General features: G+C 40.0%; 2 protein-coding genes across 5 annotated transcripts in view; one reads left to right on the top strand and one right to left on the bottom strand.

The window, feature by feature from the left end:
• Positions 1-24837, top strand: part of LOC145997401 (calcium uptake protein 1 homolog, mitochondrial-like) — a 236586-nt gene that overhangs the window by 104014 nt on the left and 107735 nt on the right. The gene's annotated exons all lie outside the window — the stretch shown is intronic.
• The window catches only part of LOC145997400 (carbohydrate sulfotransferase 11-like), a 79706-nt gene that overhangs the window by 29719 nt on the left and 25150 nt on the right, over positions 1-24837 (bottom strand). Inside the window, exons 1-2 of one of the 3 annotated variants that reach the window (XM_083134398.1) lie at positions 16463-16742; positions 1162-1343 (exon numbers count right to left, since the gene is read on the bottom strand). In XM_083134398.1, coding sequence (XP_082990524.1) covers positions 1162-1326 — 165 coding nt within the window. In that variant the 5' untranslated portion in view covers positions 1327-1343; positions 16463-16742. Of the gene's footprint in view, positions 1-1161; positions 1344-5998; positions 6103-16462; positions 16743-24837 lie in introns of those variants that run through there. The other 2 variants (XM_083134400.1, XM_083134399.1) reach the window with 2 other exon arrangements.

Raw genomic sequence — 24837 nt, 5'->3', positions numbered from 1 at the left:
TGCAAACTTAACTGTTAACTTGTGTAGCTTGTTTCCATGCCTTCGGGATGAAGAGAGATTTGATAAGGGTTCGCAGCGTCGTAATGAGGCGTCATGCAGGATTTTTTTTTTTAAAAAAAAATGGTTTCCTGTAATGCCTTGAAACACTGTGTAAGTTTGTACCGTGATAAGCTACATACATTGCCCATATTTCGAGACGAAAGCGAGACTTGCTCTTCGAGATAACGAGTCGGGGGACCGTCTCGTCTCTGTACCATACGTACAATATTCGAGAAGCCAAAATACTAACTTGGTACCGGTTTCAAGTCAAGGAGGAGTCGAAACTTTGTTCGGCTGACATAGTTTGTTTTCGTGTGCCAAAGTGCCGAACGCTGCTCGCGGTGTTGTAGAACATAACTTCTGCCGCAGAGAAGATGAAGAAGAACAAATAAAATGGGAAACAAAGCTCTATAACTAATCTGGTAAAAACACAGCGCACAAACACACGAAAACCATACACTTGGCAACATTGCTACACGACAGGACAGGATATCGAATATTCAGATTATTCAAGTAAATTGGGCAATCGGCTTTGTCCATAAATACATCATCCAAACTGTCCGTTTATCCTTTTTACGGATTCTCAGTATATCCTCTATCCGTAAAGTGAACGGTTGGGTTCAGTGGCGTGCCCACCCTTTGGCCCAGTATTACTTAGGAAAAAAAAAAGTATACATAACATCCCCTTCCTCCTTTGGGAGTGCACGCCACTGTTTGGAATGACATACATTTATAGAATCAATCTGTTCGGATAATTTGAACATCAGAATAAGCATTTTACCCTATCCTAATTGTCGCAGGCCATGTGAATCAGATTGATGCACACCATGGAGTTCTTGCACACATTTGAGTAGATGGAACTGTTACTAGAAGGTGTGTGTAATTGTTATACACATGACCTAGGGAAGAATAAATTTATGAAAGTGTATTACACGGGCCGTGTGCATAATAATTACACACAGAATCAATATAGCTCCGGCATCCCGCAAGAAAATACAAAATTCGTCCTGGCAGTTAGTGTTAATAGAAATAAATAACCTTCAAGGTCATCGGCAAGGATGTTGTTGCTCGGTAAAGGATTGCTGAAAGTATTTTATTAAGGTGTCCCATGTGCTGACTCACCGCTCTCGTGATGTTGTCCCTCCTCCTGAGAGCCTGCTCGTAGACCCTGTGGTCCCAGTGGAGGCCCGCGAAGCAGAAGAGGCAGATGAGGAGGAGACACAGGAGCAGGGTCCTGTACTGGAGGAGACGGGACCTCGCCCACCATCTCCTGCACTGGCATATCATCTCCTGGGCATCTCAACCTGGAAAGAGGATGGGGAAGGAATTACGACATTGACAAAAAAATAAAACCTGGCCCATCAACCTAAAATCATGTAACTCTGATCTACATCATCAAGTAATGATTGATTCGAACCAGATCCGAATTTGCATCTGCGCTGTTACAGTCCGAACTACTCTGTAATGAGGCTTCTCGAAATATTTTACAGGCAAAAACCATCGTGTCCCTTAGTCAAACCACGCGGAACTGGAATGCCCTTGTTGGCACTGGACTGGCTACCTGACTGGTATAGGCGACTAGTATAGACCGTGTTCTAATTGCATTCTGGCTTCTCTGCTCGATGCTGTGGTAACAATCAAACAGAGCGAACGTTTGGTCATGTGAAGACAATCTGCAAGTTTGGCAAGGGAAAGTGGTTTTTGAGTGTTGGTTGCGAGATTTGTTTTGTTTTTTTTTTTGCTAAAAAATACAAGTTAGCAGAAAAGAGGTGCATTCGTGTTATTAATATTTAAGAATTTATCCATAGCAATGAGATTTGTACACGACAGATGTGATTAACAGATAATGAAAATGTTTATTATTATGAATGTTTGACATATTAAGTTGAACAACAATCTTTCTTTATGAATGAATCCTACGAATCTTATGAATGACACATACCTGAGTTAATTAAAAACGTGTTGAGTACACATTGATTACCATATCTTATTTCCAGCAGGAAATCTAGCCTCGTGTGATTCAGTCTTAAGTGAATCTAAACCATACCTGTGAAACTGTTCAGGCATGCAGTCTGTATTGGACCAACGTCCTACTAGGTCTGCAGCAAATCTTTGACTCTTGTCCACATTAAACACTTTTAACGGTAACAATAAATAATGCAAACTGCTAGCATAAAAAACACAAGAACATAACATAAAAACATTAACCGCTTTATCGGTAACATATAACATAATTTCACTTTTTGAGACCACAACAGTACCGTTTAATTAACTGTCAACAAATAGGTGATCACATTCCAGGTTAGTCGCTAGGTATCCGAACAGTAAATACGACATAGACATAACACCTGCATAAATATGTCATAAAAGCACATCGGAGTGTGTAAAGGTAGCGCCCCACATATTCACTTGGCCATTTGTGGAGGTGATTTTATGTAATATCAAGAAAGGTATAAACCAAAATGTTAGCTCATGTTGCATATTGATGTGCGTGGCGGCCATATTAAAAAAACCCGTCATATTGGGCTTACGCACGCTATAAAGTAGCATTCACAGAAATTGTTAATTTTTTAACTAAGTGTACTGTACTAGACTATTTCCATTTTTGTTTTTCAACTGTTTTCTTCCTTGCTAACCCTGTCTTATCACAGCCAGAACACAGTTTATAAAGAACTTTTTTGTATTATCCTGTGTAACAGACTACTTACTGGCAGCGTTTTAGCAAACAGAACATTATCTATTGAAGACTTGCCCTTGCACACTTTTGTACAGTGGGATCCATGAGTATTACCGTGCAAATTGTCCATCACCATGTACGTGCACTTTATTTGACCCAATAAGTACTTCGCGAATTAAAAGAAAACTCAAAACAAGCTGTTGACAACTTTTGCACCAGCATAAATAAAAACCCATAGTTTAAAAACACACAGGATGTAAGAGAAAAATTAATGAAAATAGTCATGGACAATTTGCACTGTACGTATAAGAGCTTGTTATCGAACAACTTTGTAGTTTACTCATTGCAAAGCACAAGCCGGAAAGTTTATTTCATTTCGAATATCTAAATATATTGTACATATTTTGTGTAGCAATGTGCCATTTGTGACCATCTAATGATCAGAACCATAGGATGTAGCCACAGTCAGACTTATCTTCAAGCAGATGAAATTGACTTTGTACACCCAACGGCAAAACAAACAGTAGGCGAATTGTCCACCACCATTTTAATTCGGTCTGTATTACACATTGTGATGAAAATGAAACAATGACGTCAATAAGCAGAAAACAATTTGCAGTCCTTAAAACAACATAGGATGTAGAATAAAGAAGTAATTAAAATAGTAGTAAACAACTTGCCTACCATTATCTTTGCCGTTGACTGTACATTGTATTTTAAAATTGAAAATAATGTGAAACACTTAATAAGTCGTCTGGAATTTCTTTCGTGCATACAGTGAATAATGCCTTGTCGATTTGACACATGATAGGCATTATAAACAAGACAGATATTTTTACCGATTCCCACCGATAATTGAAAATTGTACTAATTAAAAGTTGTTCAAAATATTGATACTAGTGTGTAAGTATTCTACTTCAATTAAATGCATCAACTTACCAAGAATTTTGCTTTGAAATATTCAAGAAATACACCATAATGTTAAAATACATGTTATGTACTCGCAATATCCAGGTTTTTCACACAACTTCGAATTTTACATAATGTCAAGGATAATTAGATTACTAAAATGCAGGGAAAGTATCCGCTAGTATCGGTAAATAAATTCCAACGGATATTTTCAGATACCGAGACATCGGATCAGCCTTAGATTGATTGATTTGTTTAATTTTACTTCGCCTTTTGTGCCACTTTTGACTAATTTGCGAAGATGGGGATGAGTGATGAAATTGATGAATGGACACTCACAGACATCCATGCCCAGGCGAGGATTCGAACCCGGGATGTGCTAACCACTCTGCCACGGGGGCCGGCGATCAGCCTTAGAATAAACTGTAAATTAGCTTTAGCATTTCATTAAGAAAGGAAAGGTATGAACATTAACCACCCTTAAAGAGGATGGAATCTACGAAGTCATATTCACCCTTCAGCCAAGGTGCAGTTTGCTTGTAAGATCGTGGATAAAGGTTTGGAAACCTAAGATTGGTCAAATATGGAGTAGATATTGTATATCGATGGACAAAACATGGCCGATGCACAGACTCAGACTCTATCATTAATATCATCATCGCAACAAGGGAAATAGGCTAAAGTAATTTTTAAAAATGAGCAAAACTTACATTAAGCACCCACATCAGATTGTTCGTGTTCACTAAATGCACCAAACGCTTCCCAGAATACGACTCACTCCACAAAATTGCCGCTGTAGACATTATATGCACTGGATGCAGTGTTTCCAATCATTTAGAAATGTCTCCAAGCATAGAGATTTTTTAACGTACTTTACCCAACAGAGATTGGTTGTGCAAATTAATCCAGAGGAAATCGGAAAAACCCTTTTAAAAAAGAAATGTACATATTGAGGATTATTTGCTCCCCTCCAAATTCATCAATGTCCGATTTGATTTTTATTATTTAGCGTCGCTTTTCTGTAACTTTTGTCAAATCGCGACGATGAGGATGTGTGATGATATGATGAAATTGATGAAAGGACACTCGCAAAAACATCCGTGCCCAGACCCTGACCCCTGGCGTCATAGCGCGCTGTACTAACCACTCTGCCAAGGAGGTCGGCAAATTCCTCAATATCGTTTGTGTCATCTTGCTCTCCCAAATTTATTCGAAGTTTCTTGCAAGTCCACTTTATGCACAGATAGGCTAATCGGGACTCAACATTTTATTTGAAGTTTGCTCTACTGACCAGGCAGCTGCACATATGGCTTTTTGTGAGAGATGGTAACCGTTCATTGTAATGGTTGGCAACACTACGCCCATGACAGCCATAAGGAATGCTGATTACGCATAAGTTCAGAGCCAAGTGTGTCACATATATTCTTGTGGACTAGATGCCAATACCGCAAGTCGTGACGTAAGACATTCTGCTGATGTCAGTAGTTAGTTTGCTGACTTTCAGAAAACACTGCGATACACACCCAAGATATCCATGGACGTCCGCAGGTTTTTTCCAGGGAGGGGCAAGGAGGATATTTTTTCCAGGGGGCCAAACAAGGCACATTTTCCCCAAAAATAGTGTTGTACCCTAAAAAAAACATTGCTTAAATTTGAATTTATGGTGTTCATGCAATAATTAACACATATTGTGGCTAAAATGAAATTCTATGTGTGAAATACATAATTTTGGTTGACTTTCATTTTCCAGGAGGGCCAGCCCCCCCCCCCCCCCTTCCGGACGCCCATGAAGATATCGATAATAAGACCATGATGTTCTGTCCCAAAAGGAAATTGATACTAGTGCTGTGCGCAGGGTTGGCAGAAATATAATAAACGTTTTGAAGTTAATTCTGGTTGATGCATCTACATCAATCGAACAATAATCCTAATTTTTCATTGTGATGGTACTTACAATATGTTTTCCTCAAATTGATATTAGCAACAAATATTCCTCAGAATAAATAAATTGAAAATACATTTCGAAGATATTTTCGAACGAGTTGTTGATGACGTTCAACACACTTATTAAACAGAGGCATGTGTTTATTCCAAACGTTTTAACACATTAACTACGCATTGGAAAAACAGTGGCCTTAAGAACAACGTTTGTTTCATTTTAAACTTTTAATCAACTCTTAATCAAAATGATTTTGAAAAATGTTCTCGAATGTTTCGGTGTTCTAAGAATACAATGCTATTGGTAGCAATGTACGTTGGAAAGAATTTATGTATTTAAAGATTAATAAGCGTGTACAGAAACAGACGCGAGTGTTTTAGAAGTTCAAAGTGCCCTGTTCTGGACATTTTTGTCTTAAACATCTCAATACATACCTAATACGATTTGTGTTTAGAGCAGACTCCTCCTAGAAATGATTATATTGAACTAACGTATAACAAACGTTCCCTTGAGCTGAACGAAACACCACGTTGGTCATGGGAACATTTCTGAAGGACTGAAATCAATTGCACCAACTGAGGGACAATTTGACAGAAAGATCAGATAGTCGTGGGCATTATTTCGAAAGCTCACATCACCCTTCACGGTTGAATACCATCGTGGACATTTTGATCGGCAGTAACAGATAGCCTTGCTGCTTCCCATCACGCACTTCCGCCATGTTTGTATTTTTATGACGTTTGTAATACACGACGAAGACGGAAATTTGAACATAAAAGAAACTATCTACAATGTAGTTTTATTGTGAGCAAGGTTTTTGTATGACATTCGTCTCAGCTGCGACATTCTCGTGGAAAATTTGGCTTACACAATCTCCTCTTGTCAATATTCTTTTAGGATAAGAATACCGAATTTACAGGCTAGTTTTTTGCAGTGTAGAAAATAACGAAAGGCATGCCGAGAAGAAGGGTTAGAGTTAGAAATGCCCCGCGAAATATCTGTGCAAGAGTAGTATTCGAAATAAAGAAGGCACAATTCGCTATATTTGCCCACTTATTTCATATTACAATACAGTAGGATACTCTCATTTTATTTTGGAGTTACATAAATAGCTGCGAATTGAAAAACAGTTTGTTGGGAATACCCGTGGCGTGGCGTGGCGTGATTTTTTCAAAAGTGTTACCGGCTATCAGTACGACAATTATCAACCCCCCCTCGGTAAAGAAAACATGCCTTCGAGCTAGATATTTGTTCATTTCGTTCTTGTTTTGCAATCAGCACATTGATTTAGTCACAAACACTCCTAGAAAGAACTACCACTCATGAGACAGTTAACACGAAAATCCAATGAATAGTGGTAGGCCATTGTCAATTCTTCATCTGTGTGTGTTTCTTTGCAATGAGGTGCGAAGGGGAAGAAGAAGAACCACACTTTTTTCGGGTCAGTTTGACGTGTGTGTGTTGAGCATTGAGCAGACGACAGAACTCCCTCCCCTCCTTTGTTGAAGGGAAGCCCAGCTGTACGTACTACTGTTGCCAACTTAGTACTTTGGAGCAAGGTTTTTCCAAATCACGAATCACACCAAGGAACTACATTTTCGTGTATTACCTAACTCGTCTCAGTTGTAGTTCAATCCAGCCTTGGCTCTGCAGTCTACCTAAAGTTGCTTCACAGAAATTGTATTCCTATTTTGGGCGGGATTTAGCTCTTTTCTGCCAATCCGATGTGACAACACTGGCTGATCCGGTAGGTCTGAACGGCAACCGGGCCCCTTAACAGGCATATGAATAACCCCATAGAACACTATGCCCCAAAGTCCTTCCCCGCTCTTCTCCCTTGTTGCCTTTTCAGGGTAGCGGAACGGCCTCCCTCTTTGCTTCTGTCGGCTGCAGAAAAAATGTCCTAGGCAGTATCTACTCGACGGCAACGGTGTTCATTAACGTATTTAACAATGTTGTCATTTTATTGAAACAACTTTTTAATTCTTTACATTTTGCTGTTAACCGCAGCACGCCACGCACAAATTACCAAATTATTTTTGGTAATCGTGTACAGTCGTGGAAAGAAATACTTTCCCCACAAGACTACTGGTATTAACGCCGGAAGTATTTTTTTAGAGTTACCCCTATATTGTGATCACCATATATTGTGGTCAAAATTACTATAGTAAAGGCTGCCAAACTTTTTTGTTTGATTTTGTCTAAAAGCTTAACTAAACGTGTTTTGTTGATTTAAAGATATAACCCCCCCCCCACACTGTGTGACTGCACTATGTTGTTGTGAGAATTTTTCACAAACTTAAACCCCATGCAAATAATTATAATTATATCTCAAAATGTACAGTACCTCTCTTGCAAAGTAAGTGAAATCTAATGCAATTCAAAATTCCGACAGAAAGGGAAATTTTTGTACACTGACCGGCAGTAAAAATGGGACACCTTCATCCTGAAACACTGGCTTTTCCTACAATGCGTTATGTGTGTTGTCTAACTTTACGGCTATAGAAGAACTTCCTTTTGAAAAAATGCTATTAAAGTCGCCGTAGAGGTAGGCAACACACACAACGCATTGCATAGCATAGACTGAGTATTGATTTTCAACTTTGAGATTTTTTTATGAACCCCTTCTAATCTTTTCTGGCGTCACTACTAGGGTGATCACCTACTTTTAGAAGTCAAGTAGGCGATCGTCTTTTTAGAAGAAAAAGGGGGCGCCCCCTAAAGTCTAATTTTCCAAGACATTTGTTACGGTTCAGTGGCCCGACACAGAAAACTAAATGCATCATATGGGTTGATGCACCAGAATGCATCGATTGATGCACTAAAGTGTGTTTTATATCTTCTTCAAAGAATCAGATTCACACTTGATGCATTTGGGTGCATTTTTGTATGTCGTGAAAGAAACACCAAAGTGCATTATTTGATTCAAGTGAGGATTTCTTTCAGTCGAGATGTACTTCAATGCATCAGTTGATGCGTTTTGATGCAGCAGAATGCATCTTTTTTGATGATGCGTTTAAACGTTTCGTCTGAGCTACAAAAAACTCTGGTGCATTCTGGTCCATCAATCCATATAATGCATTTAGTTCTCCGAGTGCACAGTTAAACACTTCTCAACACACTAAAGCATGGCGTCGTACGAATATATAATCTTCGGGACGGGTCGTCAAACTCCAGTAACAGTCGGAAATGTGCATTAACTTTTTTTTCTTCTTCAGTAACAATTACCTCTGGCCTTGAATAACCAGCACCCCTTCCCGCTTGCGTGTTCCAAGGAGAACGTGTATTTTCACTTTTTTAGCTGCGAACCTTTCAGAGACTTTCGTTCATGTACGCCGCCGACCTGCGGTAATGCAAGGCTCGAAGACTTTTACATTGCTTGGACGGGTGCCAACTCAGCTTGTACTTCTCTGGCCAAGATGCATCTACGGCTTCTTCCAAGTCTGTGGGGTTAAGATTGGGGAGCAGTTACTCTTCATACGATTTCATCAAAACCAAATGCAAAATAATCTCTTCTGACGTCATCGAGTGTTCAGAAGTGACCACAGCATGCTAGCCATTACTTGACTAACATTTTTTTTTCATTTACCACCATTACCGTAGCATTTCCGTGGTTATTGTTCCACAAAAAAGTATTTCTGATACTCTTAACCCTCTGTAACCTGCTAAAATATGAAAATCTTGCATGGTTTATAAAGATTGTTGTGTCTGTCGTTTTTAGCTCGCGGAGGTATGTTACGGTATGTGTTACCTTAGCCTGAAGCAGTACAACCCAAACGGGCCAGTGAATATAGCACCCAACATGACAATCCAAAACGCCACCAAACGGGACGTTACGTACCCCTTCGTACTGTATTTCACAGCATAATCGTCGCACCGTTGTTTCAGTCCAAAAATGGGTTTATGCCTTTCAATCCAATAATAGCGGCGCAGAATCTTCGGACAGAGAAGATTAAAATTTTATTAAGTTCATACCTCGCAACACCGAAGTAAATTTTCTCAAGTGTGATATTTCGAATACAATGCACAAATCAATAACAATTAATGTGTTGACTTCTTTTATTTGCTGTCACGAAATAATGACGTGTGTCGATTTGGTCTATTCAATTATTTTTATTCAGGAGTATGCCGTGAATCTTAACCTTGCACCGAAGACAGTTTACCTAGTGATAAATTATTTTTAAGTGCCGGCAATATCCACACATTTTTTTCTTAAAAAGAGATTCAATATTTTTTTTGCAAAAAAAAAAATACCATAAAAGCTATGCGGTAAAATACGGTAATTGTCCCTCGCATAAAGATTGGCTGTATTTAAGACATCAGAATTTTTTTGGAGCGAAAAAAACACATATTGGGGCTAGAATATATTTTAAAACAATTTTTCGCCCCACAGGACTGTAAACTTTCATTTTTATGTTTCACCAATTGTCGCTTTCTTAACTAAAATCACTTTCACAACATACATACTACTAGCAACCTGCCCGCATCGTATCGTATTATTATTTATGTTTGGTGATCAGATGATAGAGAACGTAGGAATCAGTAAGCAAAACCAAATCGTCAAATTTAAGTCACGTTTTCAAGATGAATGACTAACTGATGCATATGGATGTTGGTGGAAGTATTGTTGTCCTGACTTCTATGGTTGACATGGGGCTCTGCTTGCGCTTTGGGATTTGGAGATGGTCTGCAACTGCCGCTTGAGGTCCGTCTGATGTTGATTTGGTGTCCTTAAATGGGCCGAATTCTGAATGAGTAGCAAACCATTAACAACCATTGTTTTACTACAACATCCGTGTGTGCCAGAAATTAGCATTCATTGTAATAATTATGAAGCATCAGCTTAGTACATTATCAGTTAGTATCAGAAATTAGCATTCTTAAGAATAATAGGCTTGTTAATTAGTCCGTTTGTGTAGATCTCTGCCAAACAAAACAACATAGAGATGCGATAATGCGCACAACGCCATCTGTTGAGCACTTTTGTTCTAGGGCTGTAAACCCCCTTAAGGAACTGCATTTCAGAAAATCCCTTCTTAGTGGGTGCTTACGTCATAATCGTAAGACACCCTTAAACATTCATGTTGCTAGGTCCACGGGTTTGGACTATACTGTGAAGATGAGGAACATCTGTGATTTTCAGAGGACCTGACACGTACGTCTTCCTCATCGAATATTTTTACTCAGAGAGAGCCATTAAATATAACTAATCTAACAGGCACGAAAAAGTAGTTCCACCCCTTCCGAGGGTAAAAATGTTCTTTAGTAGATAACGACGTCGAAATAGAGTGTAAAATGTGATTGGGTTCTTAAACCGTAACCCGAAAATGTCCGAGTAGCCATCGTAACGTGCTGCGAAGCCACAGGTCCCGGTTCCGAACCCTTGATGAGGGACGAATGTTTGCAGAAGCGTCTATTCTAGCCCGAAGCTCCGAGGCTGAATACAGAAGAAAAATTGTTTGAGAAACTGTGCATAAAATTGTTCACAAAGAAGTTGCGAAGTACCGGAAGTCCCTCCCCATTCTGGTTTCGTAACATGCGTTAAAGGGGTGTAAGGGGTTACTCTTTCTGAAGACACTCAAATGTCAACATTCCTTGTATATAGCACACCCTGGACTGCATTCTGCAAACGAGGCTCTGGCGTCTGGACTCCCAGCCAGTATAATCCTCCGTGGGACTCGTGTTGTGTCGTCCATATTAGTTTGTAATTGTCCTTTCATCTATTTCATCATAAGTCCATTCATCCTCATCTTCGCGATTAGCCAAAAGTGGCATAAAACCCACTCAATCAATCAATCAACATGCGATAAAAGCAGGGGTCCAAGGATGGAATTTTCCCACGACCGAGAAATCGTGGAGGAGCCAAAAAATTACAGGACCTTCCCCTCGACAATGTCTCCAACTACCACGTTTGTTACTAGATTGAATAGAAAGAGACTAGATTTTTCAACAGTTGAGTAAGGTCATTGTTTCAAAATCCCTCAGCACTACGGAATTGTGACATAGTCCAGGTTTTAACAAGCATACGTCACTGGTTATGTTTGATGTGTGTGTCACATTTCGTCAGTTCACCTTCGGTATCTGGCTACTCGAAGTATTGGAGAGAATGATTTTATGGTAAACAAACGCTCGAGTACTCTAGCGGGCTGATCAGCGGCTGGAGTAGTACTGCTTCTCTAGGCCAATGACTTCCGCTGACTCATTCACTCTCGTGCTCGATGTGTGTCAATACTACTGACCCAGCACAGCCTTCATTGGGAGGATACTCACCTTCACCTTGACGTCCTGCCGAGTAGATGCCGTCTGATGAAAGCAAAAACAACTTTCCCTAGCAAATGTGCCTGATTCGTATTGAAGTAGCCAGTGAATCCACTCTCTCATGCAGTGTTGCTGCATGAAGGTAAAAACTCCCTCAGACATAAAACAATCAAAATTAAGCTGTCATTATGCACGTCTTTAAATCGCAGTGGCAATGTTCCACAGTGTCTTGCTCGCAGATGAAGTGGAAATGTTGTCAACAGCTGATTTCCCTGTTCAGTGGCAGTGGTGCCAACTTTAAGAAACATTGGATGGGCTGAACCTGGAGATTTGTTTTATATTTTTAAGTAGGCAGAGGATTTCGGAGAGCAATATATGAATTTCATAGTTGCCTTTTTGAGTGCCTATTTCGAAGATAATTGGTTTTTGAGAACCTAATCCGGGAAAATGAGTGCCTACTTTGTATTTTAGGCGCATTTTCCTGCCTATTTTGCGAGTTTTTAGTGCCTATCGATGCTTATTTTGACCGAATAATAAATAATATGGACACTGAAAAAGGAAATTATGAAATAATTTGATAACAGTCAGCAATTAAGTTGAGAATTTTTTTTTGGAATGATGAAACATTTTTTTTCTTTCGCGTTTACTTAATATAACAGTATTCAAAACAGGTAATGGATGTGCCCGAGTCTCAGGCCCATATAAGTTGGCTTTAATGTTCAGTGGCGTGCCCCATAATTTTATGATAAGTCGTAACATAATAGGCGTACCGGAAGGTGTGCCTGGTTGTTAGTATATCAAAATAATACTATTGGTTATAATGCACATTAGTTAGTCGTGCGATTCGATATATTTTGATAAAGGTTTAGTTACTATTTCGTTAAGTGTTATTACATGGAAAGGAATTCTATATTTATTTGGTTATGTATATTAACAGTTCGAAAAATTGTCATCATTATAGACGTCCAGAAGGGTGGCGCGGGGGGGGGGGGGGGCACGCCTTCCCGCTGGATGTTACCATAAGCTTATATACGATCACACATATATAATTAATTTCAGTCCGTAATTTTCTTAATTATTGAAAGAGTGTTGAAGGAACATGATAACTTAAATCTCAAAAAGTGTTTTTTTGAATGGGTAACACTATTATGAGGGGGGAATATGTCTCGTTTGCCCCTCCTGGAAAAAAAATATCAAGCTTGCTCCTCCCTGGAAAAATAATCCTGCAGACGTCAGTTTCCACAATTTCCTGCATTTCGCGGTTTATTTAGGTATGTTAGGCCAAATGGAGAGGGGCTATGACCTTCACTCCTTGCATGATGCTACTTTCTTAAAACAAATCTATTCGAAGTAATAAGAATGTAGTTCGCAAAGTTCAGCAGGGCTCATGCAAAGTGAACGAAAACACAAAGTTCATTTTCCCCTTCTTTAGTATGGCGAAATTATCACTCATTTCAAGTTTTGCAAATCACTCGGGGTGCGCGAGTTTCCGAAAAGAAATTTCTATCCCGATTACGGGAAATTTCCTGATTTTCGTGATCCCGAACAGTTCTCGATGTTATTTGCACCATCAGCGTCGATTTTGTTTTTTTGGAAACGTCAATATTTTCTTGTATCAATGCAAAATAGTAGTAGAAATAATAATTTCAGGGAGAAGTACCATGTACATATAGTGTGGTATTTGAATAATTTCCAAGGGGGAAATTTCAGTAACCACTCTTGAAGCATTATACCAGCGGCGGCTCAAGGGATAGAGCCGCCGTGCCATGGCACTATCCTCAGAAGAAATTCATACGTCGCCAAGTATTGTTAAATTAATATATTGATAGTTTACAGACAAGGAGATTCGAATCTTGCAATCGGTCAAGCTGACGTGACGACCGCCCCAACCTCCTCACTCCATCGCCAGCTGTTTCGTTCGTACCCTCGCATCCGTGCCGCGGAAGAGCTGGCCTAATCATGGACCTAACCAAGTTGACACACGTGCAGAGGGTTGAAGAAGTCTCAGCGAGGAACATTTCCACCATGAGCCGAGAACAAAGTGGCAGGGGGCGGGGTTAGCCCATAAGAAACCGTGCCAGTCTTAGCCTGGCCTGGCGAGGGAACTTTCGCAGTGTTGACACGACACAGTTGCCACATTCAGAAAAAAGTCGCTAAATACGACTGGTTTGTAAGACCCTTTGGGGAAGTAATTTCTGCCTACATTTGGAGAAACGAACCTAATATTTTTCCAAAGTTAAATGAACATTTTTGATAACAGATAGATGCACCAAGAGGGCCATCCAGACTTTTTAAAAAATATCCTATGATGATGCGAGTTTCCTTTGGCATTTGACAATTTCTTTTCATAACAAAGATATTTTCGACATCCAGTTAGAATACGTGTGCATGGGGGAGGAGACGGTGATTGGATTTGTTTTTCCTTTCCTCTTGTAATTGTTATATTTTTAGGGAAGTTTCCTGTAGTGTATAAAGATAGGTTAGTGAGTGAAGATGAATCGGATTAGTACGTTATTACTTAAACACATGTTTTCCACGTTACCAAACGAGGACAAACATCTTGGCTAGTGGCGCAACCTCAAGGAGGGGGCGGGGGGCATTGCGGAGTTTTTTTTTCTATTTACTTGATCACGTTGGCACTACCCATCATAATTGCTGCCGGCCGCCACTGCACTATACTATATTATGTATGTAGGTATAGTCCTCTCCAAGAGCCAAAAATTAAACCGAAGTGGGAGAATTCTCCACCATCCCTCTTTAACTATCACTAAGTAATGTGTGCTTGAAAAATATCCCCCCCCCCTTTCCAGAATGTTTTTGTGGGCACGCTCCTGTCATTTGCGCAGGGGATGGCACGAGTGGGTGCGCCCACACCCCACTTCAAAACTTATTTTCAACCTAATGAAATGTTATATGACGTTATGCTATTAAAACAATATCGTCACTGAGAGCGTAGAATGTTAGGTATCGAAGTGATACAGTTATTATTGTGTGCAACAAGCAATCTCTTTGCCCTGAAAGAGAAATCTCATTTACTTTCCTGTAGTGGCGGCGATGTATGGAAATATTAGCGGCTGTTGTCTTTCTTTCATCACCATTCTTGTTAAGAATTTTTTGTACTTTTCTTTATTCCGGTAGCGTTTTCGATAATTGCTTAAAGCTCAGTGTGAGAGTTGTTTCATGTTTTTTTTTTGTTCATCCTGTATTTTCAAAATCGCACTGCAACAAAATTTTTAGTTGCTTTTAGTAGATCATCGGGTTGTGTCCGGGAAATTATTTAACGCGAGTTGTATGGAGATGGTTGTTTTTTTTTCAGTTGTTGTTTATGTACGCTTCTGTTGATTACAGCTCGTTTCGCCTTATTGCGTTTTCACCCCCCCCCCCCAATACAATTTCGTGTGATTTATGTGACCCTAATGTAATAAAACATCATACTACATTGATATAACGTGAATTTATCGCGTGTTTCTTGAACTTGTAGTACAAGTATGATTTTTTTCAATTTTCTAGGTGGATGCAGTATGATGCACCATCTAAATACGCCATTAGGTGCATGTCTCCTGTTGTAAACAATTCTTTCAAACGCTGAAACCTAACCTAATACAATAAATACCTGAACTAATATATATATATATAAAGGCGAAACAGAATAAGGTGAAATGGGATGTCCCGTTTCGCCTTAGAAAGTTCGTGTCACACAAACGCAATAAGGCGAAACGGGAGGACAGGCTTCTGTTAGGGAAGCAGTCTGATAATTACACGAAACTGACTACATGATTTCGTATTTTTTGTACGTGTTATTTTATTTGCAAATAGTAGAATTTCAGGTTGCATAGCGATTTTGTTTTACCCATCGCACACAAATTGAACACTCGGCAGTGGTCTCTGATATCTGTGCATCGTAAAAAAGTACGGAAAGGCTGTTCATCAACAAAATGTTAGACGGAAATGATGTAAGGTGAATCAAGTTTCTTTTTAAATAGTGAGCTCAATCCTGAACTTGGCACCAATGCCCAAGTATTTTCAATTTTATGATTTGTGTAACAACAGCAACAATAATTAAGGTAAAATATAAGTTCATGTTACTCTAGCCCCCTCCCCGGAAAAAAATCCTGTGGGCGCTATTGCATGCATGTAACATCGCACTCCCTAAATTTAATTCCGAACCCCTTCAGCACCCCTAGATGATTAATCCTGGCGTCGCCGCTGCATATACATTTAGTTTTAGTTACATTTTCCGGCATTGCGTGAAAACAACAGCCAATCAGAACTCAAGTTAATGCCATTTTATTTCGCACCCCCACAGTCTATAAAGAACGACTACTTTTGTTTCTGTGAAAATTTCATTTTAGAGGAGTGAAATTTGATAATATTTCGAAGGGGCCCGGGCTCCGTGTGCCCTGTCTGACTACGCTAGTGACCTCAATGATTTATGTACACACCCCAAAAATCTTTCCCAAAGGCCCAATTTATGTTCATTTTGGCACTAAATTTGCCTTTGCACACTTCTGGATAATGAACCTTACGCCACAGATGGACAATTCGGGATAAACCGGTCCTGATAGTCGCCATTTAACTAGATAACAGTAAAGAAAAACAAACGATAATGTACAAAATAGTTTCAGAAACAGAGTACTTACGTCGTAGACCCGGAGATTTTGCAAGCAGCTGCACTTTTGGCCACAACACAAAACTACGACTGCCCTACGATGACACACACTCGAGAAATCGCAAGTACAGGTCCTTGCGAGAGCAAAGCGAAGGGAAGTCGTGGGAACATGGATTCTTTGAGCTGCGAGCTACCACATGAAGAGACAGGTCCAAGGGTTGTTCAACAAAAACATCCGAAGCTACCGTTGCAGACGGCTGCCTGCGCGGACGTGAGACAGCCGTGGCCAACTGACCTTCTCCACTCCACGCGCTACGCTAACGGGTCCCCGTTTTGTTTTTCTTTGTTCGGAAGAAAGGGTGGCGGGAATCAATGTTGCCACCTCGAGGGAAATTCCCTCTAAGGGAAATTTTAATTTTCTAGATTAAGGTGTCCAGGTATTAGCAGGGAGTCTTTGTCCCGATTTTTTTTTTAACGAAAACGGGACGCCAAAATGTCCCTTTGTGGCAATGACCTATCGGAATAGAATTACTGCATTCTCTACTATTACTATGAACTATGGCATTAATGGATATCACATTTCAATGTCAGCATTGTATTTTCTTAATATATTGTGGAGTTTCTTCTCTGTTTACTTGAAAATAATAATCCCACTGAAAGAGTTTTTTTCGTACATGAACAGTGTCGGACTGGGAGCATCAATAGGGCGGGGATTTACATTCAGTAAATCCGCCCCCTAGAAGAAAGTTAACCAATCGGCAAAGTTAGTATTGCATTAAGCTATGGGCAGGTCCGTAGCCAGAATTTTATTTCGGGAGGGGCCCATCAGCAGCAAACAAAAGGCAAAAAAGTGGGGGGGGGGTAGAAGATGAATTTCTCAGTATATAACAACTTATACAAGATGTTATAATCCTGCTAAAGAAGTAAAATTATTTACTACTACACACTATTCAAATTATATATTTGCAGGAGCCCCCCCTGCCTACGTGCCTGGCTATGGGTTACACTGGGTAAGAAAGCGCAGTTAGAAATAACTGAATACAATGTCCTAATCTACTACGTAGAGTGAATAGTATAGCTTATTGAGAATCTTCTTATGAATTCGCGGACAAGCTAATAGCTTAGAAGAATTGGGCTTAAACTGTAAATTATTATCATCATCCAATCACTTACACATAGTATGTTTCTTATGTTTTTTAGAACTCAAAAACATTGTATAAAAGTATGTAGAATAATGATCAACTTTCTAGTTTTTCGCGATGCTTCTACCAACAAAAAAATCATGATCTTGTGCCGCCATCTATGGTCAGAAAATTCAAGCTTCATATGTTTAGAAGGTATTTAATTGTCAAAAGAGTTATCTAAAATTTACGTGTGTTAGTTGGAGATAATAGCATAAACTACGTAGGTTGTTCTTGCAGAGAGCGTGTATACTGTACACTCAGTGGCGTGCCCGAGGGGAGGTTCCCCCTTTTGGCCAAGTATACCTAAAAAAAAAGAACGTCAAAGGTAGGAAATGATGGCAAAATGAGGGCTGACTACCAGAAAAACTGTACATAACCTTCCCTTTCGAACATCCTGGGCACGCCACTGTGTACACTGAGTCAACATTTTTGACGCCCTTTTGGAGACAGAGCGCCATGGTAAGAGGGCGCACCGGGATCTTGCTCAGTGTCCCGGTTGGCCAGTACGGCTCTGTACATGAATGATTTGTGGACAAGTGACAGGAACGCTGTTTCAGTAGCACAAACTTCGAAAGCTATATTGATTGTTAAGGAACTTCAATCAGACGTGTGTAAACGTTTACAAAGAGTTATTTGAAAATAAGACTGTTCTGGAAAATATCCATTCATCGGTAAAATATCAAAGAATGACTTCTAAATGTAAATGACTGCTTGGTTGGAGGGCAAAATGGTTAGCGCTCTTGCCTTCGGTGCGAGCAGTCCAGGGTTCGATACCCGGTGGATCAAGAACATTAAGACATTGACCCAACATCGTAAAGATAATTGGGGACATACTTGAAAAGAAGTAGTATCTGTGACCCCCCTACCAACCCTCCCCTTGGGCACGCCACTGCAAATTTAATAATAATAATAATAATAATACACATTATTTTTAACAATGTCTATTAGTAGTTTTCTTACTAGGACTACGATTTTATTCATTTTGAGATTGTTTCACTTTATGCACATATAGGCTAATTGTGATTGGATCTGAAAATCAGGTAACAAACCCGAGACCCCCCCTTGATTAAAATGCGATGACCTTACCACTACGCCATCGGAAGGCACTGACATAAAATCACTAAAATATGCAAAATAAAATATACTCATAATGTACAATTTACATAACTATGCCATAAAACATAAAAACTCCGAATTTTATAAGTTTCTAATTAATTGATGGCATTTTTTCATGCAGTGTAGGCCTATATAAATGCAAGAATGTAGAACGGAAGAGAAAGAAATAAAACTTGTGGAATTTGAAAGAACGTAGACCTACTTATTTTTCCGATTATCGATACTATATGCTCGGATATTTTCCCAATCTTCTTGCTATACTCTTTCCCAGGAATGTATCGAGCAAGCGAAGGAAGATAAGTCTCTGCAAGTAGACACCCCGAGAGGGCGTGAGAGGGGGAAGTGAGTGCAAGGAGGGGAAAATGCGGCTGCAGATGCCAGACGTTTGCTTTGCTGCGCCTACTCACTTTCTCCCCATTTTTCACATTACACTGTCAACATAAAATATATTTTTCTCCACAGAATTCTACGTTACTGTAAATTTGCCACAAGTAAATGTACTTCATGTTGTACGTACAACAAACTGCAAATAATTGTGCTTATTCAATTTTTACTGCCGAGATTCCCATTTTAATTTTATTAGAAAAAAATATTTTTTTAAAATTTTTATGCTTTGCAATTTGTCGTGGCGGCTAGGACCACCTAGATAGACCCCGGTCTAAATACGCCAACAGAATCGATGCGGTGATGACGCCAAAAAAATTCCCTCGTGAGGGAAATTTCGTTTGCATAAGGGATTTTTGTTTCAAAGAAGGGACATTTTACCCTTCACAGAGGGATTTTTTAAAGGGATTTAAAGGGAAATAACCACTGGTGCGGATAGGGAAGAAAGCTCGCCGTGGAAAATAGCTTTCCGCTTAGATCGTGAAGCGTGGTCCGCTAGAACAAGGTCACGAAGACTCTGCCAACGGGTTGAATGTCACCGCGAGGGAATTTTTGCTACTCATTCTCGCTACTCTTGTTTACCATTACTTCCTCAGATGAAACACTTCCTGTTTTTAAAACAGTGTTTGCGCGACTCAAACTTCGCGATACCGTATTGATTAACGTTGAATGTGATTTCGGGTTCATTGGAAGTGCAACGAATATTCTTAGCCAGGGACAGAGGTGGCAGCTCATGAGGGCAGACCCAGTGGCGTACCCAGGATTTTCGAAGTGGGGTTACATATACTTTTTACCATCGTTTCCTGCCTTTGACGCCCTTTTTTTTAAGGATTGCTGGGGCAAATGTGTGGGGTTATGACCCCCACCAACCCCCCTTGGGCGCGCCAGTGGCAGGCCTCACTCTCATAGGAACGGACGCATCTTTGGAATATATAGTAACATAAGTTATGTAGGGACTTTATGTTAGAACATATTTTTCATTTGGCATCGAATCGTGTACCAGTGATGTGCGTCTACGCGTAAACAACAATAGTCTACACTCTACATGTAGACTATTTTATACACGTAGATGACGTAATCTATGTAAACAACATGTTGAAAGGTGATAACTTAGCAAAGGGCGCCGTGGAAGTAAAACAAAATTATACTGCATATCAGTTGCTGATGTGTGAGGAATACTTTTCATACTCTTTCTTCGAAATTCGAACAATTTCTCATCTAGGAAGAAACCTAATATAGGAAATATTCTAGTGTTTTATGGGGGAAAGACCACTCTTGCCTCACGACTGCCATCTGTTGTTGTTTTTTGCATATTATTTATCTTCTTCCATAGTTGATAATTGAAGAGAAGAGAAATTTTGTTGTAAATGGGATTCTTTTCATTTCGTTAGGAACCAATATAGTTGAAAATGTCACTCTTCTTTCATGAAACCCTTGAAAATTAATTTTAATGCACTTTAGATTGTCTACGTAGTCTATGTAAACTACAACCCAATATAATCTACGCGTAGATTACGTGTAGACAACGCATGTAGACGTAAACTTAGAGTCTACGGCACATCACTGTCGTGTACTGGGGTGACATCTTTACATATCTGATGAAAATCAGCCGAAATATACCAACTTGATAAAGCATATTTTGACATATTTTATCTATTTCGCGTTTTTACAACATACTTCTTCAATTTTCTCATAATAAGACATATTTCTGTATAATTTCGTAATTGTCTTGCATATACTCTGTTATTTTATATTTTTTCTTCGTATATTTAGCGCAAGTGACATTTCATATTATCGATGCCAGGATAAGGAAATTACGAACGAAGAATTTAAAAGCAGATGCAGTCCTTTCTTACCAACTAAAAATAGAACAATAATACCACCCTTTTTTATCCCGCCGCAAACATTATTGAGGGAAAATGTTCTCTCATTGTTGTGCGGGATTCTGGCTTCATTTAATACTCCACCCCCACCCTTGTCGATCTTCCCTGGAAGATACTGAATCCCGTATTATGAGAAATTCGAGAATACTGTTGTGCATATTTTTGGATTTACTGGGAATATTTCTACCTTTTTCTGACATATTTTTAAATTTTTATGACATAATTACATACATATTTTACAGTTTTGTAGGACAAGTTCTGGGCCCTAGTTATAAATATGAATATTATATATTCATTACAATCTTTTTTTATTTTACGCCGCTTTTCAACCACTTTTGGCAAATCGCTACAATGAAAATGAGTGATGTTATGATGAAATTAATGAAGGAACTGTAATCAAGGGGTCCCGGGTTCGATACCTGTTGGAGGCACATGGTGGTTCGGATCCCACTTTAAACTGTAGGCCCAGTCCCGATTAGCCTTACTGTGCATAAAGTGGACTTCAGGCTCAGCTGGACCTTGGGCATTCGAAAAACCTCTTGGATATTTCAAAAGACGAAAAATTACATACGCTTAGAATTTCTTGTAGAGCATTGACGTGAATTTTCGTGTAGTTTTCTTCCACTGTCGTCTCTCAATGACACCCATGCCCAAGCCGTGATTCAAACCCGGACCTGTGGTGTCGTAGCGCGCTGTGCTAACCCCTCCGCCACGGAGGTCGGTGTATGGTCACAGGCATTAAAAATGTGGCACCGAGATCCTGAAACACCCGCTTCCGTGCAAGGCGTTGTGTGTTTTGCCGATCGACGGCGATAAGTGGATTTTTTAATAGTAAATTTTCCATGGCAACTTCTACCAGCGCCGTAAAGTTAGGCAACACACATTTTACACCTTGCAGGGAAGTGAGTATTGCAGGATCTAGGGGTCCCATTTTTATTGCTGGTGACTGTACATGTTGTAAATCAATGATCCTTACGTAATACGCCTACCTTAGCTTTTATAACAAGGTCCAGTCCCGATTAGTCTTACTGTGCATAAAGTGGATTTAAAACACCAAATTAATCAATCAAATCTAGAACAAGATTGTTGGGGGGGGGGATATTACCCATGCCCCTCAAAGAATTTCACACCTAGCCTTCAATTATTCTTTTAGGTTCGATACCCGGTGGAGGCTGATAGTAGTACGAACCCACTTTAAACTGTAGGTCCAGTCCCGATTAGTCTTACTATGCGTAAAGTGGACTTAAAACACTAACTCAATCAATCAATTATTCCTCCTGTTATTCTACTTTCCTAAGAGTGGTTCAGTCGGTAGTGCGCTTGGCTGCCGTGCGGGAGACCCGGATTCGATTTCCGAGGTGGGTGATGTGAGATTAAGCGACTCTAGAGTTCGCCGAGCCTCTGATAATGCGTATCTCAGGGCAACCCTTTCGGGGGAGGAGGGAGCACAGGTGGTCAAAGCGTGGTGCTGATTACATCACCGCAACATCGGCCGAGAACGTGACTATGTGGGGACCCTTATATGTGCCTAATGTTGCAAAGCGCAATGAAACACACACATCTTGGCCAGGGTTCGAACCAAGTGGGGACCTCTTATCACGTTAGGCTGGTCACGGAGGTCAGCAATTTCTGGTATCACTCTGGTTTTACTCTTACAATTCGTAGTTTTTTGCGAGATAAACACCTTTCTTGCACGTTTAAGCGCGTAGCCATATATCAAAACAGAGGTGCCACAAGAATATACGATGCATGTTTGTACTTCTTATCCAGTGTTTGTGGGTTCACCCTGGCACCGTTTAGCAAGCGTGGTTGAGAACAAAGGCATCCATTTATCGCTTTCTTTACAATAGGCTAGATTAAGTGAGCAGCCTTTTATAAGCAGTAAGCATTATGTCAATAGGTGTTATGCAATATGTAGTACACGGCGTCCTCCTCACTTTAAACCATATATCTTATCGGTAGCTTCTATGCACCGTTGTCAAAAAATTGCTGCGTTTGATATCTTCGCTTTCCAGGAACTAATTTACTTAAATGCCCTACTGCCTGTTGACATCGGCACTGCACTGAAAATCAACCTCAAGCCACGGAACTCTTTGTTGAATGCCCTTCTGGTCGCTGAACTATGCACTAAACTGAAAAATCAGTCTATTTTAAACCCACGGAACTAGATTCCCGAAAGTCCTACTGGCTACTGATCTGGGAACTAAACTGAAAATTGATCCTCGTTTGAACCCACGGAACTAATTTCGTACTTGAACGGCCTACTAGGTACTGAACTGAAAATCAATCTTTATTTAAGCCAACGGAACTAGATTTTCTACTTGAACGCCCTATTGGCTGCTGAACTGAAAATCGATCTTTTTAAGCCAACGGAACTAGATTTTCTACTTGAACGCCCTATTTGCTGCTCAACTGGATACTGAACTGAAATTGAATTTATATTCAAGCGCACCGAACTACTTTTCCTACCTGCACACCCTACTGGCTGCTGAACTGAAAATCGATCTATTTAAGTCAATGGAACTAGATTTTCTACTTGAACGCCCTACTGTCTGCTGAACTGGGTACTGAACTGAAATTGATTTTTCTATTCAAGCGCACCGAACGAAATTTCCTACTTGAACACTCTATACTGGCTGCTAAACTGGGTACTGAACGGAAAATCAATCCCTATTTAAGACAACGGAACTACCTGCATTATTATGTATTATTTATCCCTGTATTACAAATGAAATAACTGTTTAGTTGGAAGTATACAGTTATGTCGGAATAGAACCCGTCTCAGCGGAACTATATTGTGCGCGCACGTTTGGATCTACATATGCGAAAAGTTGCTGCAAACTTAGCCTGTCACTGGGCTTGGAAACAAGAAGGAGGCACAAAAATTGCGAAAAGGGTGCAAATTTTAAAAATCCAGAAAGAAAAAGGGGGATTCAACAGACACCCATGTATTCATCCGGAGTCATCAAGCGTGGGTGAATACTCTAAGGTGCCACTCTTCGGTGTGAAAAACCCACACAAGTTCACATCGTTCTTTGGACTCCTCGACACCCACCAGCCCTCAGCTCGCAAGGTTCATGAACCTTCGATTGTTGAGGAAGGGGAAAATATCCATATCGAACTGGGAAGTTCTCACGTGACTTAAGAAAAAATACCGTAGCAGCGACCTAGGATCACGGAAGAGTTCGGCGCATTGTTTTGCTGATCCTGGAGATATAGTACCGAGTCTCGGGCTTTCCTGCCTCAAACGTAGAAGTCGAAGTCCAGTTGTGGAATAAGTGGGAAGCGAATTGAGAAGTTTAGATTTATTGAGAACTTTTGACACTGAAGGTACCACCCCTGAGGGGCATTGGTGTGCCAAAGGGGGGTTGGTGGGGGAAAACTCTCCTTTGGCTCAGAATTCCTAAAAAAAAAGAACATCAAAGGCAGGAAAAGGTGGCTAAATGAGGACTGACTACTTAAAAAAGTACATGTAATCCAGTGGCGTGGCGTGACTTTTAAAAAGTGTTACCGGCTATCAATCAGTACGACAATTATGCCTGCTAGACGTTATTACCCCCCCCCCCCCTTTTCGGTAAAGAAAACATGTCTTCGAACTAGATATTTGTTCATTTCGTTCTTGTTTTGCAATCAGCACAGTAATTTAGTTACAAACACTCCTAGAAAGAACTACCACTCGTGAGACAGTTACCACGAAAATCCAATGAATAGTGGTCGACCCTTGTCAATTCTTCATCTGTCTCTGTTTCTTTGCAATGAGGTGCGAAGGGGAAGAAGAAGAACCACACTTTTCTCGGGTCACTTTGACGTTTGTGTGGTGAGCATTGAGCAGACGACAG

Source organism: Lepisma saccharinum, chromosome 13, assembly GCF_977018435.1.
Source record: "Lepisma saccharinum chromosome 13, izLepSacc3.1, whole genome shotgun sequence".
NCBI classification, from domain to species: Eukaryota; Metazoa; Arthropoda; class Insecta; order Zygentoma; family Lepismatidae; genus Lepisma; species Lepisma saccharinum.
This window is presented reverse-complemented; position numbering and strand designations above follow the sequence as displayed.